Here is a 12,500-nt window from a genome sequence, read left to right on the forward strand (position 1 = left end):
TCATGCCTTCAATTCAGTTCAGCTCAGTCCGATGGTATTCACTCATATAGAATCTTAAAGCCCTCAGGACCAGACCACACATTCATACATACACAAGGAGTGGGTCACAGAGGCGTCATTACCATGTAAGAGTGGGTCACAGAGGTGTCATTACCATGTAGGGGTGGGTCACAGAGGTGTCATTACCATGTAAGAGTGGGTCACAGAGGTGTCATTACCATGTAGGAGTGGGTCACAGAGGCATCATTACCATGTAGGAGTGGGTCACAGAGGCGTCATTACCATGTATGGAGTTCAATTGCCTTTCTTTTGTGCTGTGTTCCCTTGAATCTGATCCATTTTTCTCTCCTCCCCTCTCCTCTCTCTCCTCTCTCTCCTCCCCTCCTCCTCCTCTCCTCCCCTCTCTCCTCTCTCCCCTCCTCCTCTCCTCTCCTCCCTTCCTCCCCTCCTCCTCCCCCCCTCCTGCAGACGGTGCGTCATGGCTTCCCATATCAGCCAACTGCTGTGGCCTTTGATCCAGTGCAGAAGATTCTGGCCATCGGCTCCCGCTCTGGAGGAGTGCGCATGTATCCTTCTCTCCCAGAGAGAGAGAGAGAGAGAGAGAGAGAGAGAGAGAGAGAGAGCAAGAATGTGTGAGTGTGTGTGTGGGTGTGGGTGTGTGTGTCTGTTTGTGAGATTGCAAGTGTGTGTGTGTGTGTGTGTGTGTGTGTGTGTGTGTGTGTGTGTGTGTGTGTGTGTGTGCGTGTGTATGTATATGTGTGTTCACATCAGAAGGCCCTGCGGAGCTGCAGGTAAGAGACTGTTCTGCTGCCACTGAGTCCCACATTCCACCAGAACCCCCATGGGAGTGTACCTGTCTGCTTCACTGTGCATTAACACCAAGGATGTGTGTGTGTGTGTGTGTGTGTGTGTGTGTGTGTGTGTGAGAGAGAGAGAGAGAGAGAGAGAGAGAGAGAGAGAGAGAGAGAGTGTGTGAGTGTGTGTGTGTGTGTGTGTGTGTGTGTGTGTGTCTGTGTGTGAGAGAGAGAGAGAGTTATTACACCTCCCCAGGGAGATAGACAGAGGCTGGAAGCTAGTGGGGAAATACCTGAATGAGATCTCTTGGATCTCACTGTACAGATAGAGCTGTGATTGTATCTCCTGCTGGATCTCATTCATGTGAATGTGAATGTGAATGCAGATAAACTAGCACACTCCTGCCATGTCCGCAACTGGATTATGAAATTCCTATCATGTACAAACTGGTTTCTGCAGAAGCAAAAGTCCTTTAGCTGTGTGTGTGTGTGTGTGTGTGTGTGTGTGTGTGTGTGTGTGTGTGAGAGAGAGAAAGGTCCCTGAATGGGGGGGGGGGGGGGGGGGGGTATTGGGTTCTTGAAGCTATTACTGAGATTCCATAATCTCAGAAGATTATGACTGATATAATTTTTAGTCTGATTATTCATAATTCTATTTACTGCCAGAGTAGTCTCCCTCTCTCTTTCTCTCTCTCTCTCCCTCTCTCTCTCTCTCTCTCTCTCTCTCTCTCTGGGCGTATGTGTATTAAGAATATACTCTTGACCATTGTCTCTCATCACCTTTTGGCCTTGCACTGTCCTATCAGGGCAGACAGATTTATGGCATCTGTCATTGGATGAGCATGGATGAGGGGGTGGGGCTAACGCCTCTCTCTGAGCACTTTGATTGGTGATCTGAGGTCAGCCCTGCACCAGAACAGATCCATGGGTCCTTACTGGACACGCTGCCGCCCATTATGGGCTTAGATGTTGAAAGGTGATGCTGTGACTTTTCTCTCTCTTTCTCTCTCTCTCTTTCTCTCTCTCTCCCTCTCTCTCTCTCTCTCCCTCTCTCTCTGTATTTAAATGTCGATTTCATAGGATTTATTGACTTATTGTTTAGACACGAGTACAGACGGATGGGTGGATTCCACCTCTCTCTGACCTTAGCATACTTATCATCTCAATACTGCTCTTACCACTTAGCATACTTAGCATTTCATACTGTCTTATCACTAAGATTACTTAGCATTTCAGTTCTGCTCTTATCAATTAGCATACCTAGCATTTCAATACTGTTTGTATCACTTAGCATTTCATACTGCTCTAATCACTTACAGGGAAGCATATGGGTTTGTGTGATAATAAACATCTGTTGTTGCGTTGCATTGCATATGGGTTTGTGTGATAATAAACATCTGTTGTTGCGTTGCATTACATATGGGGTTGTGCGACTAGAATAGTCTGTTGTGTTTCATTGCATATGGGTTTGTGTGGTCACAATAGTCTGGTGTTGCATTGCATACTATGGGGGTTGTGTGGTCAGAATAGTCTGTTGTTGTGTTGCATATGGGGTTGTGTGGTCAGTATAGTCTGGTGTGTTGCATATGGGGTTGTGTGGTCAGTATAGTCTGGTGTTGCATATGGGGTTGTGTGGTCAGTATAGTCTGGTGTATTGCATATGTGGTTGTGTGGTCAGTATAGTCTGGTGTTGCATATGGGGTTGTGTGGTCAGTATAGTCTGGTGTTGCATATGGGGTTGTGTGGTCAGTATAGTCTGGTGTTGCATATAGGGTTGTGTGGTCAGTATAGTCAGGTGTTGTGTTGCATATGGGGTTGTGTGGTCAGTATAGTCTGATGTTGCATATGGGGTTGTGTGGTCAGTATAGTCTGGTGTTGTGTTGCATATGGGGTTGTGTGGTCAGTATAGTCTGGTGTTGCATATAGGGTTGTGTGGTCAGTATAGTCAGGTGTTGTGTTGCATATGGGGTTGTGTGGTCAGTATAGTCTGGTGTTGCATATGGGGTTGTGTGGTCAGAAACCTGACAGCAGGAAATAAAGGGCAGTGCACTAAATATAGAAAACCAAACAGACACTGGAGAAATGTCACTGACTGTGTGTGTGTGTGTGTGTGTGTGTGTGTGTGTGTGTGTGTGTGTGTGTGTGTGTGTGTGTGTGCGTGCGTGCGTGTGTGCGTGCATGCGTGTTTATGTGCGTGTGTGTGTGTGTGTGTGTGTGCATGCGTGCGTGTGTGTGCGTTGTAGCCATTTTGGTCCTTTTCCTGAGTTTCCTGTGTTTATGTTCTAAATCATTTTTTTATGTCTTGACTTGTGTGATTTACATCTTATCATATTTACCTAATTTACCTATTTCGATTGTTCATGTATATTTCTTCCATCAGGTTTATGTATAATTCCATCAGGTCTATACGTCTTGCACATATACTGTATGGTGATTGGTAATTGGGTAGAAATTGTGCTTTGTAGCTGTTGGGTTTCAGTACGGTGGTGTTATACACATTTTTGACAACTTTGACAGTTTTAGAACACTTTGACACTTTGAAACGCTTTGAAACTCTTGGATATGCTTGGAATACTTCTGTACCCATGGAAAATAAATGGATTATTGTTTTTGGATGCTGTTGTGGAAGTGCGTGCAGATCCGCCACCAACTCACCAGGCCCACGGCTTTGAACTCTTGAACTTACTACATTGGACATTCTTGAAAGGCCGCGAAAGTGTGTGTGTGTGTGTGTGCGTGTGTGTGCGAGTGTGTTTGTGTGTGTGTGTGTGTGTGTCTGCAAGGTGCGATTTGTAGGGGGGGATGGTGGGAATTTCCCCCCCTCTGGTTTTCTTATCCCTACCTCTGCTAAATTATTTTTATCCCCGGTGGGGACAACATTTATCCCCCTCTGCCCCTCATATTGATTAATGCTACTTCATATAAGTAAAGCGCTGCAACGTGAGAACAGTCTAGTAGGCTAGCCTACATAATAATCTGACATCAGAAATGCACCGTCACCGTCAGCACTGATGCTGCGGACACAGTGGCTGCGTGATAACTTAATTTGGCCTTGATCATGCAGGACATTTCAGAATGTCGAGTGTGTAATCCATCATAAATGGCTAGATTCAATGGAAAAGTTAGCTGGACAAATGAAAGAAAACGAGAAGGATTCAGTGAAGCATATCGTCATATTTTAGAACCTTCAAAATTAGAAAACTGATGCAACTGAGATGGAGGACAACTGCACGTAGAGTAGAAGGTAGGCTTATTGTCCGAAGGAACTTACATTAAATGAGGAGATATTTGCTTAATGTCACAAAAAGTGTTACAGAAATTGCTTGGCATCGCTTATTCAATGGCTCTCTACCAAAACACCTGTAGTTTGCGGAGGATGAACGAGAAAGCACTCGTTTGATAAATCAGCCAGTAGGCTAGGCCTAGTAGACAACTAACTTTCAGAAATAATCTGTACTGCAAAAACAAATGTTGGTGGGTATTTGAACTATCTAGTGTTTTAACAGCTGCAAGAAATAGAAGCTTCATGGTCTTTATGTTCTGGTTCGTAAATTATTTTCATAAAACTTCAAGTTGCCTTATAACTTTACTCTCTAAACTCTTCACTGCACTGTAGCCAATTAACTGACAGTATGATAGTAGGCTATTTATTTTCTGTAGGCTACAATAAACACATTTTTTTCAACTTTTGCAATATTACGCACTTGGCTACTGAACGCAAATCAGCAGGAGAGAGAATGCATGTAGCCTACGCAGCGTGTAGCGCAATGTGTAAGCTATTTGGTTACCAACTAACACTGTTAGCCAATTCACTAACTTAAGACTTCAGTGCCATCATATACAACGTTTTTTTACACAACAAATACAGAAAGGATGGAGGCAGCAAAAGTAGAGGAGTCATTTCAGATGAGGCAAGAACAAGGTGAATTTGTATGCTTGTCAAAACGTAGTCCTACCCTGCATTAGAGGAGCTGATCATCATACCAAGCACACTCGCTGTTTAAAGTCATACACCACGGTAAACTAAAACTAAAATGTTACAAAGGTGGCAAAATTAATATAGGCTATTATTAGCCATGACATTACTAGGCTATGAATCATTCGTCAAACTTATTCAAAATCATCCCCCCCTCTGGTTTACACAAATCGCACCCTGTGTGTGTGTGTGTGTGTGTGTGTGTGTGTGTGTGTGTGTGTGTGTGTGTGTGTGTATGAGTGTGGTGTTTACTGTCTCATGTCTGCAATGTGTGTTGCATGAGAGCCTAGATGTCCAATTTGAAGACAAAACGAATCCAATTAAAGGTAAAGGAGTGTGTGTGTGTGTGTGTGTGTGTGTGTGTGTGTGTGTGTATGTGTGTGTGTGTGTGTGTATGTGTGTGTGTGTGTGTGTATGTGTGTGTGTGTGTGTGTGTACCAGTAGGCAGTGGGCATGTCAGCTGTAACCTAGTGAACAGAAAACTATGGTCTCTCTTCCACTGGGCTTGTGTTATGGTTTGGGACAGTGTTTGTGGAGAACATGTTACTGTTACTGTGTGTGTGTGTGTGTGTGTGTGTGTGTGTGTGTGTGTGTGTGTGTGTGTGTGTGTGTGTGTGTGTGTGTGTGTGTGTGTGTGTGTGTGTGTGTGTGTGTGTACTGGCAGCCTCTCCTACTGATTAGCACTTCGGACCTGTAACCGGAGGGTTGCCGGTTCAAACCCCGACCAGTAGGCACGGCTGAAGTGCCCTTGAGCAAGGCACCTAACCCCTCACTGCTCCCCGAGCGCCGCTGTTGATGCAGGCAGCTCACTGCGCCGGGATTAGTGTGTGCTTCACCTCACTGTGTGCTGAGTGCGTTTCACTAATTCACCGACTGGGTTAAATGCAGAGACCAAATTTCCCTCAAGGGATCAAAAGAGTATATATACTTATACTTATACTTATACTCCTCCCACACTGATAAGACACACACACACACACACACACACACACACACACACACACACACACACATTTAGACACACCTTTAAGAAAACACAAATACATCCACACAAGTAAACTCTGATGCATCACATGGTCTTGGGTCTTTGTTCATTCATGGAATCCATTCATAAACACACACACACACACACACACACACACACACACACACAGAAAGAAAGAGACTTAGACTCTTACACTCAAAGACACAGCATGGAGTATTAAAGAGGATTTCTCACACCACACTGAGCATAACATCAACAGTAATGATCAGGCATACTATCAGCAGAGCAAGCAGACACAGCGCTAATTATCTAACACTCCTCCTGACAAGAAAAGACATGGAACAAACCTCCATTTTATGCAGCCTCAACAAGCTCCACACATTTGCCTCCTTTATGTAGCCTGTTGCTTACTTTCTTACTTCTTTCTGTCCTTCCTCCCTTCCTCCCTTCCTCCTTTCCTCCCTTCATTCCTCCCTTCCTCCCTCCCTCCCTCCCTTCCTTCATTCATCCCTTCCTCCCTCCCTCCCTCCCTCCCTCCCTTCATCCCTTCCTCCCTTCATTCCTTCCTCCCTTCATTCCTTCATTCCTTCCTCCCTCCCTTCCTTCATTCCTTCATTCCTCCCTTCCTCCCTTCATCCCTTCCTCCCTCCCTTCATTCTACTCTTTGATATGAAGGGCCCTATCGTACACCATATTGTGGCGAGTGCAGCGCAAGGCTTGTTCACTCTTTTCCCCATGCGCTCCACTTGAATAGAACATTGCGCCCACAGGTGTGTCAGTTAACAAAATAGGTGTGGTTTGGCGCATGATCCAAAAATAGCTATCTTACACCCTCTAAAAATCATCACCCCATTGACCGAAAAAAACCTGGTCTAAATAGCTATCTAACACCCTCTAAAAATCATCACCCCATTGACCAAAGACAACCTGGTCTAAAGCGAAAGGCGCATATAAAGCACAGCTGAAGACGCACTGTCACGAGATGTAAGCAGCCCTTAGCAACCAGTCCCACACAACAACAACAACTCGTCTGCAGGATAAATATCCTTAGGATTATTATTCAGCCATTTAAACATTATCGGGGTAAGTGTTGCTTTTTTCAGGCTATGTTTTCGATTGTAACCTCTTGTCAGTCTTGGTTTTGTCGGTGAAGTTATTTCCCTTTGCCTATGAGTTCAAATAATAGGCGAGTGCAGATGCATGTAGGCTATACTCCAGAGTCACACACAGGTTTTAGTAAAGCAAGATTGTAGCGCTGTAGCTGCTCATGAACATTCCCCCAGAGTGTAGCACTGTAGCTCACGCACATGCCCCCAGAGTGTAGCTGTTGGCTGTAGCAACTCGAGCTAGCTAATACCGACAGTACTGGGTGACCTGGAGAAACGGAGATCTGTGTGAAAACTCGTGGGATTTCTCCTTTAGACCTTGCCTCTCTGACCAGGAATTCCAGATCACTGAAATATACAGTAGCTCAATGATAGAGCTCAATGATGGAGCTCAATTACAGTATATAGCCCATTGATATAGCTCAGTGATATAGCTCAGTGATAGAGCTCAATGATAGAGCTCAGTGATGGAGCTCAATGATAGAGCTCAATGATAGAGCTCAATGATAGAGCTCAATGATAGAGCTCAATGATAGAGCTCAATGATAGAGCTCAATGATAGAGCTCAATGATAGAGCTCAATGATATAGCTCAGTGATATAGCTCAATGATATAGCTCAGTGATATAGCTCAATGATAGAGCTCAGTGATATAGCTCAATGATAGAGCTCAGTGATATAGCTCAATGATAGAGCTCAGTGATAGAGCTCAGTGATAGAGCTCAGTGATAGAGCTCAATGATAGAGCTCAGTGATAGAGCTCAGTGATAGAGCTCAGTGATGGAGCTCAATGTCTTATTTGTGTGTAATATGTCAAGGGCATGTGCATGCATTGATGTCACAGTACCATACAATGTGGGCATGTTTGAATATGTGTGTGAATATGAACAAAACCTCTCTCTCTCTCTCTCTCTCTCTCTCTCTCTCTTTCTTTCTCTTTGTATGTGTGTGTGTGTGTGTGTGTGTGTTTGCCCTGCAAATTAAGTTGTTTGTACAGCTGGGTACACAGTGAACCGTCTTTCAATTACCCAGCTGTACCCAATCTGTGAGTGTGTGTGTGTGTGTGTGTGTGTGTGTCATGTGTTTTTTGTTCTTATAAAAAACTCAATTAATCAATCAATCAATAAATCAGACTATTTATATAGGGCGTTTTGAGACATATAATTGAGACATAAAAGGACAAAAGACTAAATAGACATTTTAAAAAAAATAAGAAGCTGGGTTCACAGAGGCATGCGCTGCACTCTCCACTAGGTTGCTCTGGCTTGAAGTAACGTCCCAAAGGGCTCAAGTCAAAAAACCTATGATTTACACCACACCGGGGTCAAAGTTCAACATGTTTCAACTTTGAATGTAGCACATGCAGGGGTAAGTGGCAAAATGCAGCAAGCCATTGAAAATAAAGGGTTTCATAGTGCGTACAATGTTATCCCGGCTTTATCCATCAAATAAAGATTTCTGCGGCTACAAAGCTCATTCAATGACAATATACACCTTGATCATTCCGGAATAAACTACATATCCCATCAACCACTGCATTTTCTGCTCGGTCCTACTGTACTCTTTGACTAAGCAGTGGTCATTTCAACACTAGCCTGAATTCACAGCCAAATGGATCCCAGAAATAAAAACACACACACACACACATACATACTTGCACATTTTAAACTCAGTGCCAGCTGGGTAATTATGGGATGTGAATTGATCTGTCCACCATTCCTCTCTCTCTCTCTCTCTCTCCATGTTGATTCTCTCTCTCTCTCTCTCTCTCTCCCCCCCTCTCAATTCAATTTAATTCAAGAAAGCATTACTGGTTTCAGCAACATTATTGCCAAAGCCAAAGCTCAGTTACATGTACACAAAAGTAAATAAATGAAGATAAATAAAGACATGCAAATTAAATGACAGTTCTAATAATAACAACAAATATACAACATTGTTGGTGGTTGTGGCCTCACTGGCTGCCCCTCAGGTTGTGGCAGGCTGCTACAAATTCTGCAGCCAGAATGACCACATCCTTGTTCTCTCTGAGGATGTAAGGCAATTCAGCCTCATTTATCCAGGTTTGAAATTCAGGGAGGATTGAATTTAATTTATTGAATAATAATGTCCGTATTTTCTCATATTTTGGGCATTCTGTTGAGAAGTGGAGCTCTGTCTCCACAGCCCCCAAGCTGCAGGGTGAGCACGTTGTACACTGTCATGGTTTTGGTTTGGTTCCATGAGTTTTGGTTCTTTCAGTGTACTCTGGTAATAGCTATTGTGTATTCATGTTTTAGGGCCAAATAACATTGTAATTTAGATTGTGTTTGGGTTACTTCTTTCCAATAGGTGATGTACACGTTTTCCTTTTCATTGTTTGTAATTTGGTTGGGTCTAATTATTTTTCTTGCTACTGTAACATTGTCCTGGGCCTCAGTGACGTGGGATGGTGTGAGGTGACTGGCTAAATAGGTCCTGCCCATGTTGCTCTGGGCTGTTCAGTGATGGTGGAGTGAGTCGGGGTTGTGAGTGATGATAATGAGTGGATGGTGGCCTACTGTAGCTCTGCCTGCATGCGATGTCTGGCCTCTTCCTCTGTGCCCAGGGGATAGTTGTGTTGTGTAGCCGACACTGTGCCCTGGTGAGAAACTTTTGTCCACTGCCGTTAACTCAAATGCCAGCTTATTGATACGATTTGCGCTAGATTTGCACCAACTTTCAGAGGAGCGCCTGTTTAATGAAAGAGTATAAAGCTACAAAATAAGCCCTCATATATTTTGTGTTCACCTATATGCCCTTAAGATGTATCCAGGCTATATTCTGTCATAGAGCTTTAATGGTGGTGTTGAAGCCTATAATAGCCCAATGTTTTCTTGTCAGGGTGCTCTGTTTGTGTCATGTTTATAATAAAGAGCACAAAAGAAATACCTGTTATGTCCTCCATAGTAGAACTTTATGTAGGCCTACACATTTAGGAACAGATATTGGGTTCTGAGCAACATAAAAGTAACGTAAAAGTAACAAGTAACGTAAAAAGTTACTTTCCATAGAGGGTGACTAAGTAAAGTAAAGTAAAACAGGTTACCTTTTTAAAAGTAACTCCCCCAACACTGGGCGTCAGGCACTGACTACCCCCACATCAAAATCAATACAAAGCAGCTTCGCCCGGAAATAGAAAAACAAATGTCTGAATTCTGAAGTGTCATGGCAACGCCCATTGTTGGCTCTTGAATACTGTGGAGAGAACTTAAGAGATGAAGGAAGTATTTACCATTCATTTTAATGGCCCACTTCAGACAGAAGAAAGTTTGAAATGGACATTTTCAATTGGAAATGGACAATTCACAGGGCTTATTTCCGTCACCAGCTAGAGTAAGTCATTTAAAGTTAAAAATGCAATTGTGTGTGTATGTGTGTGTAAATGTGTGCGTGTGTGTGTGTGTGTTTTGTAAGAAAGAGATTATCTTGTGTGAGCACATTTACTCCTAGAGAATTGCTTTTCTACCTGAAGACCAGTTATCACAACATGATGCTACGTACACACACACACAGACACACACACCACACACACACACACCGATACCTTAAGCGAAGTTGTAACAACATGAAGTGTGCATAAAAAGGGCAGGAGTCGGGAGATAAGCACTCCAATTAGTGACTTACACCCCACACACACGTAGCGGGCACACACACACACACACACACACACACACACACACACACACACACACACACACACGCACACACGTAGCGGGCACACACACACACACACGCAACGGGCACACACACACACACACACACACGCACACACACACAGACAGTCACGACACCAGACTAACTGCTACCAGACAATCATTTACAGAGAAGATGAAAAGACACAAGAGAGAAGGCAGAGAGAGAGAGAGAGAGAGAGAGAGAGAGAGAGAGGGAGAGAGAGAGAGAGATAGGGAGGAGAGAGGGAGAGAGAGAGAGAGAGAGAGAGATAGGGAGGAGAGAGAGAGAGAGAGAGAGAGAGAGAGAGTGAGAGAGAGAGAGAGATAGAGAGAGAGAGTGAGTGAGAGTGAGAGAGAGAGAGAGTGTGAGAGAGAGAAAGGTGATATAAGGAACAAAAATGGTCTTCCTCTTATCTAAATTGTCTGCTGCCACCTCTCTCTCTCTCTCTTTCCATCTCTCTCTCTCTTTCTCTATTTCTCTCTCTCTCTTTCTCTCTCTGTGTGTGTGCTCATTATCTGGTTGGCTGTAGAATGACAAACAGAGGTCTAGGATGTAGCACTCAACCCTACTCTCAGACCATTAGCATCCACCCCCCCCCGCCACACACACACACACACACACACACACACACACACACACACACACACACACACACACACACACACACACACACACGATATACAAGAAAATACTATTCCTAAAGAGTGTCACACTATTTTTAAGCATTTTCCACAAGTACATGGCCTTTTATGTGTCTTGGTTAACATCTGAACATCTGAAATATCACCACGTACATGTTACATTATTATCAAACTGTTGTTCTTTTCAGAATTAAATATATTTTCCTGATGACATTAGCCATATTTATTGTAAATGTAAGTGTTTTTGTAAATGTTAACGTGTGTGTAAAACCATACCATAGTATGTAGACAGGCCACAATTTGGTAAAAGTGCAGACTGCCTGTTGCAGGAGCATAGAATGCCTAGCTGTGCTTTTCTGTGGCATGCATATGCACTTGTGGGAGGGTCAGGGGAAAAGTGGACAGATTTGGCTATTAAAACAGTCATGTGCACGAGTAGTTAGAATCATAGTTATATTACAGCTACTACATTACCTCTCTGTGGAGTAGATTACTGCTGAAGATCCGCACACTGTATAGCTCCCATTGAGGTATTTTTTATTTTGGTAACATTTCAAGCCCTTACGGCCCTTTCTCAGTCTGAAATAAAAATACCTCAATGGAAGCTCTACAGTGTGCGGATTGTAACTTTGTCTTGTAACTGTATCTTCGATCCTGCACCTGGATTATTCTTGGATAATACCGTGCTGTATTGTATGTGTGTGTGTGTCTTTGTTCATGTGTCAGGTTGGAGAAAGGCAAACTGTGTGAAATGTCACAGTCAGTAATCAACCTCACAGCTTCTGACAAACAACCACAGCTGTGAGATCTAAACAAATAGAAGCACAAACACGCACGCACGCACACACACACAAGGGAGAGAGAGAGAGAGAGAGAGAGAGAGAGAGAGAGAGAGGGGGATAGAGAGGGCCCTGACTGGAAGCTACCTGTTTGTGTTTTGTCTATTTGTTGTTTGTTTATCTTCTCAGCTGTAGTGGCTACCATAGGCCTGTCACTGTAATGAGAGCGCTATGGGGCACTATGGGGCACGTCAGCACAGACAGCACAGACAGATGAGAGCACTATGGAGCACATCAGCACAGACAGATGAGAGCACTATGGGGCACATCAGCACAGCACATCAGCACAGACAGATGAGAGCACTATGGGGCACATCAGCACAGCACATCAGCACAGACAGATGAGAGCACTATGGAGCACATCAGCACAGACAGATGAGAGCACTATGGAGCACATCAGCACAGACAGATGAGAGCACTATGGAGCACATCAGCACAGACAGATGAGAGCACTATGGAGCACA

General features: G+C 43.8%; 1 protein-coding gene across 1 annotated transcript in view; it reads left to right on the plus strand.

Moving 5' to 3' along the window:
- Positions 1-12,500, plus strand: part of stxbp5l (syntaxin binding protein 5L) — a 165,143-nt gene that overhangs the window by 25,024 nt on the left and 127,619 nt on the right. Inside the window, 1 exon segment of the mRNA XM_042071187.1 lies at positions 469-566. Within this exon segment, the coding sequence (XP_041927121.1) occupies positions 469-566 (98 nt within the window).

This window comes from Alosa sapidissima, chromosome 2 (genome assembly GCF_018492685.1).
Source record: "Alosa sapidissima isolate fAloSap1 chromosome 2, fAloSap1.pri, whole genome shotgun sequence".
Classification (NCBI taxonomy): domain Eukaryota; kingdom Metazoa; phylum Chordata; class Actinopteri; order Clupeiformes; family Clupeidae; genus Alosa; species Alosa sapidissima.